Here is a 22,862-nt window from a genome sequence, read left to right on the forward strand (position 1 = left end):
TATCCCTATGTAAAAAAATATTTGTATTTTTATTTTTTATTTTATTTATTTGGGGCATCAACAGCAATACAAAAAGTAATACATAGCATAGTGAACAGGAAACATAGCCAATAACAGATGTCCACAAAAGTACAACTAACATTAACATTAAAGTACAATTAGGAAACTATAGGTCTATAACGAAATCAATCCATAGCTATTAGCTAAGTTGCTCATATGTTTATTTTAAGACTGTTTGTTTCTCAATAAAAAAAAAAAAAAAAAAAAAAAAAATTGCAATAACTAAGTGGAAAGAAGAGATTACAAAAAAAAAAGAATTAAAAAGCACTTTATACAAAGTAGATATGGCTTGTGTAACGTGTGGGTGTGTTTTGTTTGAGTGCGCGCGTGTGTGTGTGTTCATGTGTGTGAATGTGACTGTAATTTAATGTATAGCTTGAGTCGGATGTGTAATTTATTTAACTAGCTTTAGATTTTGTCAACTGTCGCGTTTTGTGGATTCCAGAAACAGTGATCGAACACGATTTATTAAAGTTGATTTCGTGCAGTCGAACAAGTCGATACTACTAAATTGTGTATTATAAAGTTTTAGAATACGATTTATGGGCGAATTTTGAGCATAGTTGGTATGAACTCTGGGTAGACTATACAGTATCCTTTATATACATCGTGTGTTTAGGGTTCCGTACCCAAAGGGTATAACGGGACCCTATTACTAAGACTCCGCTGTCCGTCCGTCTGTCACCAGGCTGTATCTCATGAACCGTGATAATTGATTTTTTTACAGATGATGTATTTCTGTTGCCGCTATAACAACAAATACTAAAAAGTACGGAACCCTCGGTGGGCGAGTCCGACTCGCACATGTCCGGTTTTTTTTTAAGTTCCTTTAATTTCAAGGGTGCATTCCTGAGCTTAAATTAAGTGTCTTTCTCAAAGGTCTTTTTCGGAGATAATCAACAATTTATTTTTAATTAATAATGCCCCTACGAGCGTGTACACTTGCCTTTGGGCCTGTTTACATATTGATTAGTGTTTAGTACGAGTTTATACATTTGCTACTAAACGTAAGTACTATCTCGGACGATCGATGTTCGAAATGACATTGATATGTCAGTTTTCTGTTGATTGGTTGAGTTAAATGTAATGCCCGCGGTACAACACCGCTATGTGCAACATTTAATAAATTTAAAAAATATTTTTTTTACAATTATTTCTACCATTTATTTTCCTTAACCCTTTTCCAGGCCGCACCAGTCTACAAGGTTTTCCCAAAAAATCCAAATACAGTGTGTCCCTAGCCATTGGAAAAAGCCGAAATGTACATATGCATTAGGGTATTTAGAACCAGTGTACAAAGTATCATAACAACCGGTGTAGCGGTTTCGAAGAAATTAACAAATTACCATTTTTTACTTTGGAGCAGTCTGTATGTGTTAGTAGCTCCTAAGGTAATATTGATCTGTATGCTATAGTTTTGTGATCTACCTACAAGACCAGTAATAAAACAGACGTCAAAGCAAACGGTCGTTTTACTTGCTATCGCTCCCGGTTCCATATTTATCATCTGGCGACGAGGATAATTCGTGCGTTTTAATTATGTCGCAATCGTATTTAGGAAATTTGCCTATTTTTGATCATAAGACTACCGAGTGGGCGATATTCAAGAGCCGGTTAACAAAGTTTTTTCTAGTGAACGGTATATCGGAAGTAGAAAAAAAAAGTGCCATCACGATTACACATTTATCGGATGAAAGTTATCGGTTAGTGCGCAATTTAGCTTATCCAAAGGAGATAGATTCCTTAAGTTATGACGCGCTGGTTTTATTACTCGACGAACATTTCAAACAAAAAGCAGTGTACTTTTGCGGATAAGGCGAAGTTTTTCGGGGCGATGAAGAGTGCAGACGAAACGTTGAGCGAATGGGCGGCAAGATTAAGAGGTCTGGCAAGTTATTGCGATTTTGATTCTGCCCTGGAGACGAACCTCAGGGATCGTTTCGTGCTCGGTCTGGGCTCAGGTTCCGTGCGCGATAAACTATTCGAGCAAAAGCCATCGTCACTAAACTTTGCCAAGGCTTTAGAGTTGGCAGAACAGACGGAGAGTGCCCGAGAAGCGAAATTAATTACCATTAAGGAGGAGCCAGTTTTTCGAGCGCAAACGGAGGGTGGATATCGCGGTGGCGCGAGAGGCGCGCGCGGTCGCGCTAGCGCGAGCGGCAGCGGTCAGCGGGATCCACGTTCGACTCTCGAGCAGTGTACGGTTTGCGGAATGAAAAATCATACGGAAATCAATTGTCGTTATAAATCGTATAAGTGTCAAAAGTGCGGCAAAAAGGGTCACTTAAAGAAAGTTTGTGGTGAAAGTGCGCGAGTGCATAACGTTTCCGTTGGCGAATCGTCGTCGTTGAATCGCAGCGAGGTAGACGATTGTGAGGAATGTCAAATGTTTAACTTAAGGTATGTAATTACTAAGCCGATAGAATTAAATGTATTAATTGGCAATCAAAAATTACAAATGGAACTAGATTGCGGGTCTGCTACCTGTGTTATGTCAGAAAAGTTATATAATGACATGTTTTGCGAGTATAAATTGTTAGATAGTGATATTAGGATGTGTTTGTATGACGGACATAAAATTCAACCCCTGGGATTTTTTTTATGTCACTTGACCTATAATGGACAAACTAAGGAATTAAGAGTTTTTGTAGTCAAAAACGGAGGCCCCGCCTCTATTGGGAAGAGATTTTATGTCCGCATTTAACTTGACCTTAACGCAAAATGTAAACAATAAAAACTTATCTGCTGACGGCGATGTGGCTACATTATTGGAACAATATCCCGAATTGTGGCAAGACGAGTTAGGGACGTTTAATAAATTAAAAGTACATTTACAATTAAAACCTAACAGTGTCCCGAAATTTTTAAGCCTCGCGCAGTTCCATTTGCATTGAAAGGGCAAGTTGAACGTGAGTTAGACAGATTAGTTAGTTTAGGTATTTTAGTACCGGTTAGCTATTCACAATATGCCACCCCTATCGTACCGGTATTAAAAGAAAACGGAAAAGTTAGGATTGCTGGCGATTTCTCGGTGACTCTTAACAAAGACCTGATTATCGATAAATATCCCCCTACCGAAAATAGAGGAAGTATTTGCAAAACTAGGAGGGGGTGAGCATTATAGCAAAATAGATTTAAAAAACGCTTATAATCAATTTGTATTAAGTGACGAGTCACAAGAGCTCACGACCATCAATACACAGAAAGGTTTGTATAAATACACTCGTCTTGTGTATGGATTAGCCAATGCGCCTGCTATATTTCAGAAGTCTATGGAGATGTTACTTTCAGGTATCGACGGAGTAAGTTGTTGGCTGGACGACATCTGTGTTACCGGCCCCGATAAAATAACACATCTGGATCGGTTAAAAAAAGTATTGCATAGGTTAAATGAAGCAGGGCTTAGATTGCAAAAAGAAAAGTGCGAATTTTTCCAAGACTCTGTAACTTATCTCGGCTACTCAATTAGTAAAAGTGGTTTGCAAAGTAGTTTCGCAAAAGTCAAGGCCATATTGGACTCGCCTGATCCTACTAATGTGGCAGAGGTTAGGCGTTTGGTGGGGATGATTAATTATTATAGGAATTTCATCCCTAATGCGTCTAGTGTTATGCGGCCGTTATACGATCTGCTCGGGGCGAAAGCTCAGTGGGAGTGGGGTGTGCGTCAGCGAGAGGCTGCGCAACGCGTAAAACGTGAGTTGGCTTCGGAGAGAGTCCTGGCCCATTTTGACCCCACGGCTCAACTCGTTTTGGGGGTAGATGCGGGACCCTCAGGCTTAGGAGCGGTACTTAGTTCACGTGACGTCACCGGAGTCGAGAGGCCGCTCGCCTTCGCGTCAAGGTCACTTTCGGCTAGTGAAAAAAATTATAGTCAACTTCACAAAGAAGCGACGGCTATAATATTTGGAGTAAAAAAATTCCACCAGTATTTGTACGGTCGAAGCGATCCGTTTATTTTGAAAACTGACCACAAGCCGTTGATATCTATATTTAATAATAAAACGGGAATTTCAATGACGACAGCGCTGCGGTTGCAAAGGTACGCAATAATTTTATCTGCTTACAATTACAATGTGCAGTATACATCGGGCGAAAACAATATAGTGGCCGATTATTTTTCTCGCGCACCGTTAGCGGATACTTGTTGCAAAAGTGACCATGAGCATGATACCTATTCCTCGTTAAAGTTTTTGAATTCATGTTCACCAGCTGTTTTACATAAAGACATTCAGCAAGCGACCGAAACTGATAACGTATTACAAACCGTTATTAAGTACATGCAACGGGGGTGGCCAAGGAAAATTAAATGTATGTCGATTCTTCCTTATTTCCGCAATAAGGCAGATTTACAGTATGAAAGTGGGTGCCTATTGCGGGGCCACAAGGTCGTAGTTCCCGCAGCACTCAGGGTACGCATATTAGATGAATTGCACAGTTCTCATCTGGGAATTGTAAAGATGAAAAGTAATGCACGAAGTAGGATGTGGTGGCCAGGTATAGATAACGATATCGAACAGAGGGCCGGCTCGTGCGCGACGTGCGCCGCGATGCGCGCCGCGCCGGCGCGAGCGCCGCCCGCGTCGTGGCCGCGCCCGGGCGCACCCTTCCAACGCGTTCATATCGACTATATGGTAATCGGTTCTCGAACGTATTTGATTCTGGTAGATGCGTATAGTAAGTGGATAGAGTGTTGTCATATGGAAAATGGAACGGCAACTAAAGCGTTGATTGGCAAGTTAAAGCAAATATTTTCATGTTTTGGCATCCCTAACTTGCTTGTATCTGACAATGACGTAAAAATTGCTTCCGCGGAATTCAGAGAATTTTGTTCCAGTAATGGTATTAAGCACATGACGTCTCCTATCTATCACCCGTGTAGTAATGGACAAGCGGAAATAAGTGTAAAAATTTGTAAAAAAATCTTAAAATCAATATTAAAAGAAAATTTGCCAGTACAAGCTGTACATGACTCCTTGCGGGGATATTTGTTTACATACCGAAATACTGTACATACTTCTACTGGGGCGACACCTGCAAAATTAATGTTTGGTCGCGAATTAAGGACACGATTGGACCTTCTACTGCCAAAAGATAATGACCCAACATTTTTTTTGCAGGAAGCCTCTAATATTAGTCGGGAATTTCGCACCGGCGATTTAGTATGGGTTAGATGGTATATTGATAGAAAAGAAAGTTGGGTAAAAGGAAAAGTGCTAAATTCAATTGGCCGTAGAATGTACAAAGTATTTGTAGCTGATTATAATACCGAATGTATTCGTCATGTCGACCAAATATTTAAGCGTCAGGAAACAGAACAAAATTCTGATTTAATTAGTGAAACCATTATGTCACAGTCACAATCATTTTCACCCCCACCTGCTCCACCTTCGGCTACCATTGAACCTGGACCGAGCACAGAGCTCCCAGAAATTCTGTTAAGTGAGAATAACGAATCAACAGAGGGCAGGGAGGAGTGGAATGACTGTGAGGACGCTGACACAGAGGGTGAACGAGAAATGCCTCATGTACCGCCAGCGGAGGCACCGTCTCTGCCGCAGGCAGCCGCCGGTTTTGATAACACGGCTGATCAAAGTGAGGATTTGCCGTCCGCCCACGACGCTTGCGTCCCAGAGTCAACGTAGATTTTAAGAAGTATTTTTAAGTTAAGCACCTGTTAATTAGCGTGTTTGTTTGTTTAACAGGTTCCAAAATTAATGGTGGAGGATATGATCTGTATGCTATAGTTTTGTGATCTACCTACAAGACCAGTAATAAAACAGACGTCAAAGCAAACGGTCGTTTTACTTGCTATCGCTCCCGGTTCCATATTTATCAAATATCCTCAAAGAATAGTATGGAAACTTCTTCGACTTTTTTGATTATCTTTTTATTTGTGACACTAATAGCTATTTGGCTACTTTGGATGCTACAAAGTATTTGACGCTGACTGTACATATCGTGATTCAATAAAAAAACTGTGTATATAATATTTGTTTATTTATTTAATCAGTTTACAATTGTACCTTAACAGCTAAAGTCACAGCGGCACAAATTGGGAGACAATTATATATATGTATGTTACTTTATAACGTATTTGTAATAGGGCCGTGGTGTTCTTTGACTAAATTTTTAAATAAATCAATTTTCTAACCGTTCTTGAAACTTTCAGATCACTCCCCCCCATCCCGCCTGCCACCCGGCCTCCGACCGTTAAGGCAGAGACAAGCCGCCGCGCTGCGCGCCGAGCAACGCCGCGGGGCGGCCGTAGCGAGCAGCATACCTACAGCCCACCCGCCTACGTTTGTGGACTATAACAGGATGGTTTGGTAAGTACTCGCGACGCTCATAGCTCCCTAGCCTCTGAGGGCCGAGCAACGCCGCGGGGCGGCCGTAGCGAGCAGCATACCTACAGCCCACCCGCCTACGTTTGTGGACTACAATAGGATGGTTTGGTAAGTACTCGCGACGCTCATAGCTCCCTAGCCTCTGTGGGCCGAGCAACGCCGCGGGGCGGCCGTAGCGAGCAGCATACCTACAGCCCACCCGCCTACGTTTGTGGACTACAATAGGATGGTTTGGTAAGTACTCGCGACGCTCATAGCTCCCTAGCCTCTGTGGGCCGAGCAACGCCGCGGGGCGGCCGTAGCGAGTAGCATACCTACAGCCCACCCGCCTACGTTTGTGGACTACAATAGGATGGTTTGGTAAGTACTCGCGACGCTCATAGCTCCCTAGCCTCTGTGGGCCGAGCAACGCCGCGGGGCGGCCGTAGCGAGCAGCATACCTACAGCCCACCCGCCTACGTTTGTGGACTATAATAGGATGGTTTGGTAAGTACTCGCGACGCTCATAGCTCCCTAGCCTCTGAGGGCCGAGCAACGCCGCGGGGCGGCCGTAGCGAGCAGCATACCTACAGCCCACCCGTCTACGTTTGTGGACTACAATAGGATGGTTTGGTAAGTACTCGCGACGCTCATAGCTCCCTAGCCTCTGAGGGCCGAGCAACGCCGCGGGGCGACCGTAGCGAGCAGCATACCTACAGCCCACCCGCCTACGTTTGTGGACTACAATAGGATGGTTTGGTAAGTACTCGCGACGCTCATAGCTCCCTAGCCTCTGAGGGCCGAGCAACGCCGCGGGGCGGCCGTAGCGAGCAGCATACCTACAGCCCACCCGCCTACGTTTGTGGACTACAATAGGATGGTTTGGTAAGTACTCGCGACGCTCATAGCTCCCTAGCCTCTGAGGGCCGGCCAACGCCGCGGGGCGGCCGTAGCGAGCAGCATACCTTCAGCCCACCTGCCTACGTTTGTGGACTACAATAGGATGGTTTGGTAAGTACTCGCGACGCTCATAGCTCGCATACGACGCATAAATATAGAAAGGTACTCGCTGGGCTCAAAGTTCAAAATTATTCCTTGACGATTTCAATATTTTCAATCTACTGAGCCGTATTGTTTTGAAACCTTAAAAGTTACCGATGACAATGCAATAATTTGGTATAGTCGTTAGATTTGTAACTGGCCCCGAGCGGCTAATCCTTTGTCTATTGTTAGTAAAACCGCACGTAGCGAGCAGCATACCTACAGCCCACCCGCCTACGTTTGTAGACTATAATAGGATGGTTTGGTAAGTACTCGCGACGCTCATAGCTCCCTAGCCTCTGAGGGCCAAGCAACGCCGCGGGGCGACCGTAGCGAGCAGCATACCTTCAGCCCACCCGCCTACGTTTGTGGACTATAATAGGATGGTTTGGTAAGTACTCGCGACGCTCATAGCTCCCTAGCCTCTGAGGGCCGCGCAACGCCGCGGGGCGGCCGTAGCGAGCAGCATACCTCTAGCCCTCCTCACAAGGATGATTTAAAATGAAGAAGATTAGAAGGGCAAGTTGATATCTCCGGAGGCCTAGGCAGAGGGGCAGCTGCCCCCTTCTGCTCCTACCTGTCTTCGCTCATGTGAGCTTCTCTAAAACTTGTCCAAAACACTTTGTTGTCACTGCGCCTGCGTAATGCCGTGCCGTAGAGAGCGCAACTGAGGTGCGATCCGTCACGTCCGTTGATACAGTCGCCATCAGATATTCGGAACGGTCAAGGTGCTCACAAATATCTGAACACGCACTCTAACGCCTTGACAATAGAGGCTTGTTCAGATATTTGTGTCAGATCCGTTAGTTTTGAGCACGGACAATGGACTGACATCCGGCAGTTAAATGTGTGTCTATTTCTCGCTATACATTGACAGATTTCTCAGCCAAACGCGACTTTCAGACGGATCTGACAGACAAATCTGTGCGTCGGCTAGATATACTTTTAATCCATCTGTGTTTATAAATCGACAACAAAAGAATCGTTTTGTAAATATAGAAAGGTACTCGCTGGGCTCAAAGTTCAAAATTATTCCTTGACGATTTCAATATTTTCAATCTACTGAGCCGTATTGTTTTGAAACCTTAAAAGTTACCGATGACAATGCAATAATTCGGTATAGTCGTTAGATTTGTAACTGGCCCCGAGCGGCTAATCCTTTGTCTATTGTTAGTAAAACCGCACGTGCCACTACCTGCATAAAAATGGTCCGGTCACTTAAACTGGTTATTGAATTACAACTCCTATGGCAATTGAAATAAGATTCAAAATTAACAAATGGAAAAATAATGTGCGATTTCTTGTGTGGTCCCTCTACGTGCTGCGTTACTGAGTGCCGGTGATTCGAACGCAACCGAACCAGTCTAAAATGTGTCCTCGAGATTCGTAACAAAGGCGCGTTATCGCAGAGCGCACCTACACTAGTTTTTTGGAGCGTTAGACTTGCCCGCGCTCAGGTGCCAACTAGAATAATAAGACCCTTTTTTAGGGTTCCGTAGCCAAATGGCATAAAACGGAACCCTTATAGTTTCGCCATGTCCGTCTGTCTGTCTGTCTGTCTGTCTGTCTGTCTGTCTGTCTGTCTGTCTGTCTGTCTGTCCGAGGCTTTGCTCCGTGGTCGTTAGTGCTAGAAAGCTGAAATTTGGCATGGATATATAAATCAATAAAGCCGAGAAAGTCGTACAATAAAATCTAAAAATTTAATTTTTTTTAGGGTACCTCCCCTACAGGTAAAGGGGGGGTGAAATTTTTTTTTCGCTTCAACCCTAGAGTGTGGGGTATCGTTGGAAAGGTCTTTCAAAACTAATAGGGGTTTTCAAGAAACATTTTTTGATAAAGTGAATATATTCGGAGATAATCGCTCCGAAAGAAAAAAAAATGTGTCCCCCCCCTCTAACTTTTGAACCATAGGTCCAAAAAATATGAAAAAAAAATCGTGGAAGTAGAGCTTAAAAAAGACATTAAATGAAAACTATAGCGGATATGATCAGTTTAGCTGTTTTTGAGTTATCGCAAAAAGTTTTCCCTTCATAGTAAAAAGACTTATTTTAATTAGGTACTGATTATGCAAATTTGCCTATTTGTTTAACTCAGGTGAAAAGTACCGTTTCATCCCTTGGTTAACAATTTACTATACTTTAAGCTCCAGTTTAGCTTATTGTGACGGAAGAGTAACTACGGAACCCTACACTGAGCGTGGCCCGACATGCTCTTGGCCGGTTTTTATTGCAGGTAGTGGCACGTGCGGTTTTACTTATCAATATACAAAGGATTAGCCGCTCGGGGCCAGCTTCAAATCGAACGACTATACCATTGAGATGACGTAAAGACGGGTACCGAGTAAAACCTTTCGGTGGCTATTTTTAGAACTCGTTTTGACGAGTTAAATTTTTTGTAGGTGTTAAATACTGTCAAATATTATTTAAATGTATCTTTTCAGTGTTAATTACCTATTTCGTTACAGGGTAGCGAAATGGGGCGGTGCAGGCGCCTGGTGCGGGGGCCGCGCGGGGGACCGGGTGGCGGCGCTGCGCGGCACCCCGCCGCGCGACGCGCAGCACGCCAGGACGCTGTTCAAGGAGGCTCGGACCAGGACGGTGAGCCCTGTCTGTAGGGTAGAGGGGGGGGGGGGGGGGGGGGCACGTGAATGGATTGGAAATGAGTGATAAAGAGAACTGACGGGACAGTCTTAGGTATCTTTCAGTAGGAGTAGCAGAGAAAGCGTTATTATTGTTTGTCCTTGTCCCAGTTTCATTTTTTTTATTCCTCACCGTAAATGTTAGTATGGTTTATGGTGGGCAACAAATAATCCTCGCTAATTACGTAAGTTGTTTTTGGTATGTTGTCAGGAATGTTAAAACGTGTTTTTAATTTGTCGCATTGGGTATGCCTAGGGTGGAACGTATTTTTTTTTGTACTCGAGGAACGGCTAACAGCCATACATATTGCCATATTATTCAGTTAAAAGCTCTCATATTAGCCTCCACATTTATAGATCAAGTATTATCGAAAATAAATGTCAATTGCATTATATTATTAAAAATTATACTACTTAACATTTAAATGTATGCAATAAACAAATATTTGTTAATAAATCAATATAAATGACGATGATTCACTTTCAGTTTCACTTTTTAAGGCCGTTTCAGACACATTCCAATTTAACATCGGATTGTCTATGGTTTTAGATTTTTTACGATCAAAATGTAAATGGCGCCAGTTCCAGTCATAACCTAAATTTATTGTGTTTGACTTTCCTCATAGTCGAAATGAAAAGTAGAGTGTTTAACTCGGGTAAAAGTAACCATCTCACCCTCGAACTTCTGGCGCTCAAACGTTCGAGCGCCAAAATATCTCGGGTGATATGGTTCACTTTCCACCCTTGGTTAACAATATACTATTAAACCGCTTCATTTTATACATATGTATTATACATAATTGCTTTTTTCAGGTGGATATTTTGTTTCATCGCGTCCCGCTTGGCAAGATATACGTGTTAAATAAACGGGACCACGAGAAATTAGGTAAGGATCTTTTTCTCAAACTTGCTATGAAATGATGACATGACTTACGTCAAATTAGGTCCGGAAATACTACATATCAGGTGCGATGTGTGAAGATGATATGTAAAGGAATTTCATACTGCCTTACACACCTAGGACTGTAAAGCAACCTTCTTTTGTTTTTAACGTCAAATTGTGACACAACGTTTTGATATCTAACCATCAACTAGCTTCAGTTAGCTTGGTACGGTGATTTGTTGTGCATTTTCGTTGCTAAGCAACGGTGACGGCGCATCGCGCAGGCGCACGGACTTACGCGCGTTAGGTTGTACAGTCAGCGTCAAATACTTTGTAGCAGTCAAAGTAGCCAAATAGTTCGGTACACCATATATTTAGTATGGTGTACCGAACTATTTGGCCACTTTGACTGCTACAAAGTATTGGACGCTGACTGTACACCGCTGGTAGAGTGGGGAGCCGAGTAGGTCGCCACAAAACAAATTGACTATTTTTTTTTGTTTTAATTGCAAGTTTGAGAAAAGCACTATACATATCTCGGCGAGAAACGGGGTTGCCGGCCGCGTATCTCTATCCGGCTTCGCTACGCTCAGCCGTATATATCTACTTGGCCTGCAACCCTACGTTTCCCGGCCTCTATAGTAATGTACTATTCTTATATCAAACTATCATGAATTACCTTACGTCTCAATTTATTTCAGTTGCCCAAACACGATATAAATAAATAATATAGGACATTTTCACAGATTGACTAAGTCCCACGTTAAGCCAAGAAGGCTTGTGTTGTGGGTACTCGGACAACGATATATTTAATATACAAATACTTAAATAGAAAACATTCATGACTCAGGAACTGTGATGTGGGGCGTTAAGGGAGAACTGCTTGGTCTTGAATATACGTTTATTGTGTCTTAAATAACAAGTACATGCCATTATATACTAAGCTATGCACGTGTGTGGGTAAAGTAGTACACACACTACAAACGAATATCTGTGCTCATCACACGAATAAATGCCCTTTCTGGGATTCTAACAGGACCATCGGCTTTGTAGGCAGGGTCACTACCCACTAGGCCAGACTGGTCGCCAGTAAATAAATAAATGAATACCTTGAAAGTTTATTTACATTAATTATCTCATTAAATGTTATATTATATGTTTGTGTCAGGTATAAAGCTAGACAGCGAATGCAACATTACCAGCGTCGAACCGCACTCCGTGTGCGCGCGCGCAGCTCTACCGCCACCAGGCCGCTGGGCCCTCACAGAGGTCAACAACCAACCGCTAAGCCTGCTCAAGGTATCACAAGCCTCTCTATATGTCGGCGGCCGATCGTAAAATCAGGCAGATCATTAAATTTCTAGGCATATCGTTAATCATGACAATCATTGTCTCGATCTCTTGAGTCGCACACAGGGCTCTTATTTCTGGACGGTTTGCTCTTTAGGCATCTAAGGCAACTTAACGATCGGCCTTATTTTACGATGAGCCGCCGGCTAATATAATATGTAGGATATAAAGAATGAATGCAACATCACTCCGTGTGTGCGCGCGCAGCTCTGCCGCCACCAGGCCGCTGGGCCCTCACAGAGGTCAACAACCAACCGCTAAGCCTGCTCAAGGTATCACAAGCCTCTCTATATGTCGGCGGCCGATCGTAAAATCAGGCAGATCATTAAATTTCTAGGCATATCGTTTATCATGACAATCATTGTCTCGATCTCTGAGTCGCACACAGGGCTCTTATTTCTGGACGGTTTGCTCTTTAGGCATCTAAGGCAACTTAACGATCGGCCTGATTTTACGATCAGCCGCCGGCAAATATAATAATATTTAGGGTATAAAGAATGAATGCAACATCACTCCGTGTACGCGCGCGCAGCTCTGCCGCCACCAGGCCGCTGGGGCCTCACGGAGGTCAACAACCAACCGCTCAGCTGCTCATGTCAGTGGCGTAGCGAGGGGGGGGCTAGGGGGGCCATGGCCCCGGGCGGCACATGAGAGGGGGCGGCAAACACGGCATTAAAAAAAATTAAGAATTCAACATTTTCAAATCGCGCCACGAAAACGAACGGCGCTAGGCGAGGGAGCCTACCGCAAAAAACGAAATTCGCAAATTGCGGGGTTCTTTCTCTTTTACTCTCACTAACAAAGACGTAATTAGAGTGACAGAGAAAAATGTCCGCAATTGACGAACTTCGATTTTCGCCATTGTAGCCCAGGGGCAGTCCAACGCTGTCGGAGTCCGGCGTTCGGAGCCACCGCCGAGCTTACACGATTGTCCGCTAACTATATGTTATATGACGTCACATCAAATTGAACACAGCGCCCTCTGCGCGCCATTTAATTCCGGGTGCCGTCGGCGCCTTCATTCTAAAAACGTCGGACATAGCCCGACGTACGTACGTACTTACTTACGTGGCGCGCCGCGCGCGTTCGGGTACCGGGCGCTCTCAGCGCCCTCATGCCAATGAACTTAATAGTATTTGTCACGATCATGGTAAAAGCATCGGGCGTAGCCTGACGTAGGTACTGGGTGCTTTGCGTGCGCTGCTGCTTAAGGCGCCCTCGCACAAAAATAATGTAAATAATTAATCACGAAATGATAACCCCAAAATGAATTAAATAAAAAATAAGTTCAAAAACTAAAACCAGTTAGCGCTCTAAAACATATGAAACAAGAAAAAAATCTTATCTGAACTAATCATTTACTTTTACCTTAAAGCTTATGACCGTAGCATACCACGGCTGCCCTTTAAATATGTTTGTGAATATTGAATATACACCGTGGGAATGAGTAACCTGACAGATTTTAAAGGTGTATTCTTGACCGCATTTAGGGACCAAGTTTTCTAAATTCAGTCTTGTTATACAGATAATGGCAATTGTGGGGATGAATCATGGAAGATTGTCATAAGTAACTTACATAAAGTTCGGGCTTGTAGAGCTTGGCTCTACAAGAGATCTGATAACTTTTTGACAGTGCGAGGCTTATGGTTTCATCTTGGCAACATTCTATATGAAAATGTTTTTGATGGGATATGTTTTTTTATTAGGTAATAAAATAACTCAGTAAAAAACGCCTTTATGGCTGCGACGCTGGTACTATGTGACTTGGTTTAGACATAGATACTTAATGACAGACATTAAAGTTTTAAAGGAAACTCGCAAATAAAAATAAATGACATGTCGTATGCACAAAACATATACCCACACTTTTTTTTGCCAAATTTAACCAAAAGTCATCCAACATTTTTTGCTCCTCATGACCTCAGGAATGCGAGTTTAAATCTGTCTGGTTACTTGTTCCCACATTGTATACAGAATTTAGTAGGTAAAATATGTTTTGTTGTATTTCTTTATCAAAAACAGTGGTGGGCCAAGTACGGCCCGCGGGCCAGCTCCGGCCTTTATCCCGCCCGCCGACAGTCCATGATATTTACTATATGGCATTGGCCCATGATAATCGCTGATCAAAATTCAGTATTACTGCAATTCTGGCCCTCCTCTTAAATTTCGTAAAAAAATCCCCATATGAAGAAAGATTGCCCACCACTGTTCTAAAAGATGATAAATATAAAGCAAATATAAAGCAAGCATTTTCTGTGTGATTATTTCAGATGAGATTTTTTTTTCATAATTTTTTACGCTGATTTTTAGAGCCGTTTATTTTAAAATCGTTTCAGTAGTCGAATTTTAGTTTTTGGAACTTATTTTTTGTATTTTACAATTTTTACGGAACTTTTTCTTATCTATTAACTAATGTTGATTATAAACGGGGCGGCAAATTTCTGATGGGCCCCGGGCGGCAAGAGCACACGCTACGCCGCTGGCTCATGTTAATACATATTTAGCATTTAAAAAAAATAGGTACAATCGAAAACTTCCTCCTATGAAATTGAATTCGGGTTAAAATAAAATATTTTTATTTCAGAACCTTCAGAATTTCATAAAACATTGTTGTAACTAGGGGTTAGTAAATACGGTCGCGGAAATTGATTCTTTAGCAACTTGCGGTTCAAGTAAATTTGGCTGTTCATACTTATGGTAAGAGCTGTCCATTGTAACGTGACACGTTAACTGCTAAAGAATCAATTTCCTCGACTGTACATTAAAATCAAATCCAAACATAATATGAATAATAAATAATTAATAATATTGACATAATAACAATGAAATCACAAAAAAATTACAGTTTATTTGAGTATGGTCCATTGAAAAAAAGTACTTTTTTTGCCTCTCGCTAAACATCAAACGTCGAATATCAATAGTTAATAGGGACCGTGCGCGTTGGAGGGTCTGCCATCTTGTGGCCTGAATCGAAACCATAAACATGTACATTTACACGTCACGTGTTTTCTTGTGCATAGTAGGTTCTGCCATCTTGTGGGCTACATCGGAACAATAAACATCACATTTACGCCTCGCGCCAAAAATCTGACGGCTCCTGTGCTGCCTCCTACAGTTCATGCACGCTCCCTATAGCCATCTATATCGCCATCTAATAGATAAAAGTCCAAAGGTATGGCAGCAAGGTTTCGAGCGATGGCGCAATAGCCTTTAGGTAGTGCCCGGTAAGATGGCGCCACTTTTTGATATTTAACAAATTTAACACATATCAGTGAAAGAATAAGGATCATAGTCAAATGGCGTTCTAAAAGTTTTAATTATGTGTCGAAAGATGACAGTAAATTTACGTAGGTACAAAGTTTTCTCTGAGAATACACCTTTATTTCAAATTCTCTTTGGTGCTATAGTCTGTATCTTTAGGTATTTAAAAAAAGGTAAACAAAATCTACCCTCAAATGGCTCCTTAAGGCAGTTGAGGGTAGATGAAAACATTACATGATCAAATAATGTAGGTTTAAAGTCAGGTCGTTCAGTGACAGATCCAGGCGGTTTTGTATTTGGTTGGTTAACCAATAAATATTAAAACTACCCGAAAATGTACAAATTGTTTGTTTACCTTTTTTTAAATACCTAAAGATACAGACTTATAGTTACCGCACTAAGGTGGTAAAGTAGCACCATATGTACTGTAAACGACGACTGCTGGGAGGGCATTGCATTGCAAAGATCGGAATGGCGTTCTAGTGTTCAAAAGAAAGTAGCTCAATTTGAGCAGCAGCGTCTGGAAGACCTAGATACTAAGCGTCATATCCGCAAGACGCGACCAAAGCCCTCCTACACATACACCCGCAACTCGACTGGACAACTCCATTGCGCATCTTCAAAACAAAGTTTGGTTTTGCGAGCCACATAAGGGCATTTCATAATCCGGACAAGAATTGTTGATGGAGTCGCCATTGCCGGATACGGCAAGGAAGGAGTAGTAGTAGTAAATGCATTTTGAAACTTACCAAAATCCTTTTTTCCAGGGATGCGAAGAAGAGATGAACCGCATAGCAGCCCACGGAACTGAAGTGTCAGTTCTCATACAACCTTCGGCCCTCGTGAAGAAAATACGCGCCGCGCTCAAGCCGAACAAGACTCTACTCGGCTTGAGATGAGGCTCATAATCGTATGGCACTACAATCAAACAAACTGATTTGTGACCCACTGTAGAACTTTTAGAACGTGGGTTTAACCGCTTAAACTTGGAGTTACCATGGTTATGGTGGATTTGACACTTGGTAAACGGTTTAACCGATTAATTCCGGGTTAGTGGGATGGTTAACCGGGTAAACCTGGAGTTACCATGGTTACCAGTACGATTTGACACTGGGTTAACGGTTTAACCAGTTAATTCCAGGTTAGTGGGACGGTTAACCGGTTAAACTTGGAGTTAACATGGTTACCTCTACAATTTGACACTGGGTTAACGGTTTAACCGGTTAATTCCTTGTTAGTGGGATGGTTAACCGGTTAAGCCTGGAGTTAATATGGTTGGGTGTACGATTTGACACTGGGATAACGGTTTATCCGGTTAATTCCGGGTTAGTGGGATGGTGCAAGTGGCGCTTAGTGTCATAATAATTGGGTTCCGTACCCAAAGGGTAGAAACGGGACCCTATTAAGACTGTCCGTCTGTCACCAGGCTGTCTCATGAACCGTGATAGTTAGACAGTTGAAATTTTCACAGATGATGCATTTCTGTTGCCGCTATAACAACAAATACTAAAAATAGAATAAAATATATTTTTTAAGTGGTGCTCCCATACAACAAACTTGATTTTTTTTTTCTGTTTTTTGCGTCATGGTATGGAGCCCTTCGTTTTTTAAATCAATATAATACTAATGACGTAGTCAATGTCAAAAGGTTTCACAGTAGGGTCAGGAATCAAGTTGTTCGATAGTCAAGGTATTAAATACCGATACGGACAAAATGCCAAAAATATCTATACACGCACTTATTGCCCATACATGAAGGCAGTGTGTACTTTTGGCACTTTGTCCGTTTCGATATTTGATACTTTGGCTGTACATATTTTGATATTTTTTTAGAAATAAGGCAGCACAGTTAATGAAGATTTTATAATTTTCATAATTAATAAAGCAATGATGATTGACAGGTGAAAACGAAGTGAAATAATCTTAATAATGTAAATAGTCAATGTTCTAAAAATCTCCGATGTCTGAATTTTCCTCTTGAAAATGCGCGTTGGATAAAACTTTTTCCACATTAGCTAGGGAAAAGAGAATTTGAAATAGAGGTGTATTGTCAAAAAAAACTTTGTAGCCACAGTAAATTGTCTGCCATCTTTTGACACACTATTAAAACTTTTAGAACGCCATTGATCCTTATTCTTTCACTGATATGTGTCGCCGTCTAAAAGTTGTAATCGTGTCGAAAGATGGCAGTAAATTTACATGGCTGCATAGTTGTCTTTGACAGTCCACCTCTATTTCAAATTCTCTTTGGCTGGGTTTATAATGATATGACCTATCACGTATTTGGTTATGCTGGCATATATAGCAATAAAACAATACAGTATATCGACGAAGCCGTCTATACTCTGTAACTTTAGGAATTTAAATAAAAATAAACATTTACCCTCAAATGGCTCCTTAAGCCAGTTGAGGGTAGATGAAAACATTACATGATCAAATAATGTAGGTTAAAGTCAGGTCGTTCAGGGACAGATCCAGGCGGTTTTGTATTTGGTTGGTTAACCAATAAATATTAAAACTACCCGAAAATGTACAAATTGTTTGTTTACTTTTATTTAAATACCTAAAGATATAGAGTATAGATGGCAATCGTGCTGGGCGCGGGGCGAGGGGCGGGTCGCGCGCACCCGAGCTGAATACATCGCCATTGTTAGTAGCTCGGTACTGCTTACAGGGCTGCCAATATTGTTTTATACAGCTATCCTTAGTTAAAGTCTGTGACAACCCTACTGTGTTCTTGTGCGGTGTCGACATTTACGCAAACACCAAAGGCATCGGTTCACTGTTAGTTTTTTCACTGCTATAGTGCGAAAAAATAGTACATTACGATACAAGTGCGAAAAATAGGAAATTCGAAACGAGTGGCGATAAATTAAAACACGACCGAAGGGAGTGTTTTAAATCGACACGAGTTGCGAATTACCTATTCGCACATGTATCGTACAACGTTTTACAGTACATATGGCCCTTTAAATGTTCGACACAGTAACGTAATATGCTACTTCTCGCACTAGTGCTATAAAGTAGCCCCATATGTACTGTAAATGATATTTTTCTCATAATTTCTTAAGCAATGAAATTTTAGAGGTGAAATTAAAGCAAAATGTTCTTATTATCGTCAATAATGACTGGGAAGAAAATCTCTGATGTCAGAATTTCTAGTCAGACCAAGATAAGTTGGCAGCGATTTACAGCCCAGACAGTGCAAGTGTTATTTTAAACGTCAAACTTCTATTAAATTATGACATTTACTTAACACTTGAACAGGCTGGGGTATCAAAATCGCTGCTAAATTAGCTTGGTCTGACTTTGAGTCTCAAGTTCAAAATATGCAAATAGAAGTTACTCGTAAGCTAAATGAGACTTTATTGCGATTCAAATAAGGCGAATATTTGATCTAAGTTCTATTCCACATATATTTACATACACACAGAAAAGTACAGTACATACATTTTATACTCGTCCTTGGGTTATAACGGCGAAAATAGAACATTTCGGGCAACTATCTCTGTCACTCTAATTATTTTAAGTAAAAGAGATAGTTGCTCGACGTTCTATTTCCGACGTTCGCGGTAGAACCTTTGCGACTTACTTTCGTACATACCTTTTCAAGGTTAATACGTTTTTGCGCGTGGCGGTTTAATGTGCTTTGTGTACATTAAACACCTATACGATTTATACGTATCATATATAGAGGCACAACATGGATAGGGCTTGTCCAAAAGAATCTCAAAGAAGCGCAACTAACACCCCAGACGACCCAGGACAGATATGCCTGGCGACGCCATATGAGAGCTGACCCCAAGTAAATGGTATAAAGCTAAGAAGAAGAAGATGTATAGAGGCAGGGTTAGTGACTTTTAGATGAATATTGACTTTTCATAACGTAATGACTAATAAGTGATACATTTTTGAGTACATTTTACCGATATTATACAGCTAAGTATTTTATAACGAATGACCAAATTTATCGAGTACTACTGAACGTTTTAAAACGAAATAACAAGTATTATAGTATTTGCAGTCAAACGAAAATAAAAAATATACACACGATGTTTATTTTCATTATGATCCAAAATTCCAATCTTTAAAATACTACATATGTGGCATTATCTATGAAAAGGGACCTTATTGTCGATGGCGCTTACACCGCACTGCGTCGCGCAGCGTTGTATTTGTATCGGAGCATCGTTTATAACGGAAGCGCCATCGACAATAAGGTCCCTTTACATAGATAACGTCACATATAAATAAATTGACTTACCTGGAGTTGTTTAAAAAAAAATACATTTCAATTTTTTTTTTGGATTTCTTCATAATATTTGAATCGAGAAACATATTTTTAGGTCAAACGGTATAGATTACCTAATTTTTTGCAAAAATACTATTGAATACTCCATAAAGCAATTTAGTCAGTTATGTTAAGTATTTTTAACAGCTTAAGAATTTACATACCTATTTAGTTGAATTTATATTACATTTCACCTTAGTTTTCTGTCGAATCAAATTTGAACACTATTTAAATTGAATCAGGGTCAAAACGTTTTGGCAGAAACTAAAAAAAAAAAAAGATTTTTGTATACCGTAAAACCACCCAACTATAGTCCAAAGCTCCCAACTATGGTCCACAAATAAACTCAATTTTTCTCGTTCAGGTGTGTATTTTACTATATTATTGTAGTTCTAAGGCAAAGTATGTTTATAAATGGAAGGTAAAACTAGGAGTAAACCACAAGGAACATTGGTATAGATACTTAATTTCCTTTTGAACTTGTGGACCATAGTTGCAGTATTGGACTAGTTGGGTAGTTTTACGGTATTGAATAGCGAATTTACACTGGTTTTTATTACAGGGTAAATATTTGAGGTTACAGTTTTGGCCGAATGGGTTTGTCCATTTTTATAAGTGAACACCTTGTACTTTAAGGTTAGTGTTATTTATTTTGTGAAATCAGATCTGACATATTCGTAATTAAATCAAGGCTCAGAAACCGGTAAATTTCAAAACCGTTATGGACATGTACTTGGCGCAAAACCTTTTAATTTCGGTTTCGTTCGTATAACCATTATATTTAAACCGGTTTCTAGGAGAACATTTCCTTAGTTCTTGTCGGATTAACCGGTTTAGAACATTAAAACCGGTTTCTTCCTATGTCGGTGTCTTTTACGCGACACACGACCAAGGAGGCCGGCTGTCACGTGCTCGTCGAATAAACCGGTTTATTTAGGTTACAATAAAGTTCTTAAAACATTCGCCTTCTTAAAACCGGTATTTACCGTTATTTTTAAATTGGCTCCGGTTCTTGAATTGAATATATTCAAAATCTGCGGCGTTTCTGTAAGCTTATTATGTTTCTATTACTTACTAATAGAATCACACTTAATATTGTACATTAAGGGTCTGTTTCACAATGTCCTGCCACTTATATGACGAATAAAATCTTCGTGTGCGTTTCAAAATCTCTAAATAAGCTGGTAGATAAAGTGCTAAGTTTTGTAGGAAGTTGAATCTGGCAGCCAATTTATTTGTTAATTAGCTATCCAATACTTGGACATTGTGAAACAGGCCCTGACCTTAAGGTCCATTTTCGAGCCGAAAATTCTTCTTGATTAATATATGTAGATTAATTGCACAATAAGTGAAGTCATGCACACTATACTTTGTAAAATTTACACTTTTTTACCTGTGTGTAATAACTTTTATAGATCATTTATTTCATTCGCCACCAAAGAGAATTTGAAATAGAGGTGTATTGTTAAACAAAACTTTGTAGCCACGTAAATTTACTACCATCTTTCGACACATGATTAAAACTTTTAGAACGCCATTTGACTTTGATCCTTATTCTGTCACTGATATGTGTTAAATATCAAAAAGTGGCGCCATCTTACCGGGCACTACCTAAAGGTTGTGGCGCCATCGCTCGAAACGATGCTGCTGCCTTTGGTGTTTGATCTATTAGATGGCGCCACTTTTTGATATTTAACAAATTTAACACATATCAGTAAAAGAATAAGGATCAAAGTCAAATGGCGTTCTAAAAGTTTTAATCTTGTAAGTAAGTAAGTAAGTAAATATTCTTTATTGCACCAACAATTATACATTTTACATACATGTAAAACTACAAATGAATTGTAAAGGAAAATAGAACCAGGTAACAACAGGCGGTCTTGTCGCTAAAAAGCGATCTCTTCCAGACAACCTTTAGGTAGCAGGAAATAGAAATGTTGTGTCGAAAGATGGCAGTAAATTTACTGTCGCTACAAAGTTTTCTTAGACAATACACCTCTATTTAAAATTCTCTTTGGCCTCAAATTAAATAGCGAGATCTATAAACAGCCCAATATATTTGTAATTACACCTTTTGGAAGCAATTCGTCAATGTGATATATGTAGCGTAGGTGTAATTTTACTATTTTGTACATAAATCTCATTTTTTTTATGTCAGTTATATCAATAACATAGTCGCATAATAGTAGATTGTGCGTGATAAAAAAATATCTTAGACAATCGAAGATAAAATGCATTATCTAACTTTTTTACTCTTAAGACGAAAGTTAAATCTCCTTTACGTACAAACTTAGTCCTCGTTATCTGGTTATTAACATTATTGAAAATATTTTGACACAATTTGTTTGACGACCGGTCTGGCCTAGTGGGTAGTGACCCTGCCTATGAAGCCGATGGTCCCGGGTTCAAATCCTGGTAAGGGCATTTATTCGTGTGATGAACATGGATATTTGTTCCTGAGTCATGGGTGTTTTCTATGTATTTAAGTATTTATACATATTTATATATTATATATATCGTCGTCTAAGTACCCTCAACACAAGCCTTATTGAGCTTACTGTGGGACTTAGTCAATTTGTGTAATAATGTCCTATAATATTTATTTATTTATTTTAATTTGTTGTGTGTCAACCAGAGCTATGCCCCTGCGTTTGATTTTCGTTATCGAATTTTAATTTAAATAAGAGTTTTAATTTAAATAACCATTTAAAAAATTGTGTGCAATCTGTTTTTCGCTCCTAATTTTTATAATAATCAAAAAAAGAAAAAAATTAAACTTGGGGACATAGCTACGGTTAATATACATCAAATTATATAGAAATATTTTCCATAATGTCAATATCCAGAGAGGAAAATGGGGACTACGTTTGTATGGAGAAACGGCCGTGCAAGGAATAGCTCTAACAGACAGGCGTACCGGATTGCGACCTTGGTCCGATCAACATATCTATTTCTCGCTCTCACCGCTGCGTCCTAACGGCGGTCCACTTTCCACTCGACTGATCAGGCTTCGGA

General features: G+C 40.5%; 1 protein-coding gene, 1 long non-coding RNA gene and 1 pseudogene across 4 annotated transcripts in view; 2 read left to right on the plus strand and 1 right to left on the minus strand.

The window, feature by feature from the left end:
- LOC133532366 (uncharacterized) overlaps positions 1-17,660 on the plus strand; it is a 36,956-nt gene extending 19,296 nt beyond the window's left edge. For 2 of the 3 annotated variants that reach the window (XM_061870979.1, XM_061870978.1), the window contains 5 exons: positions 6,230-6,386; positions 9,889-10,021; positions 10,876-10,948; positions 12,114-12,244; positions 16,324-17,659. In XM_061870979.1, coding sequence (XP_061726963.1) covers positions 6,230-6,386; positions 9,889-10,021; positions 10,876-10,948; positions 12,114-12,244; positions 16,324-16,455 — 626 coding nt within the window. In that variant the 3' untranslated portion in view covers positions 16,456-17,659. Of the gene's footprint in view, positions 1-6,229; positions 6,387-9,888; positions 10,022-10,875; positions 10,949-12,113; positions 12,245-16,323 lie in introns of all 3 variants that reach the window. The other variant, XM_061870977.1, reaches the window with a different exon arrangement.
- The window catches only part of LOC133532372 (uncharacterized), a 136,150-nt gene extending 115,030 nt beyond the window's left edge, over positions 1-21,120 (minus strand). Inside the window, exon 1 of the long non-coding RNA XR_009801686.1 lies at positions 20,980-21,120. This is a non-coding gene — a long non-coding RNA (uncharacterized LOC133532372). The remainder of the gene's footprint in view (positions 1-20,979) is intronic.
- On the plus strand, positions 1,469-5,853 carry LOC133532368 (uncharacterized; annotated as a pseudogene).
- Positions 21,121-22,862: the final 1,742 nt, after the last annotated feature.

This window comes from Cydia pomonella, chromosome 27 (genome assembly GCF_033807575.1).
Source record: "Cydia pomonella isolate Wapato2018A chromosome 27, ilCydPomo1, whole genome shotgun sequence".
Classification (NCBI taxonomy): Eukaryota; Metazoa; Arthropoda; class Insecta; order Lepidoptera; family Tortricidae; genus Cydia; species Cydia pomonella.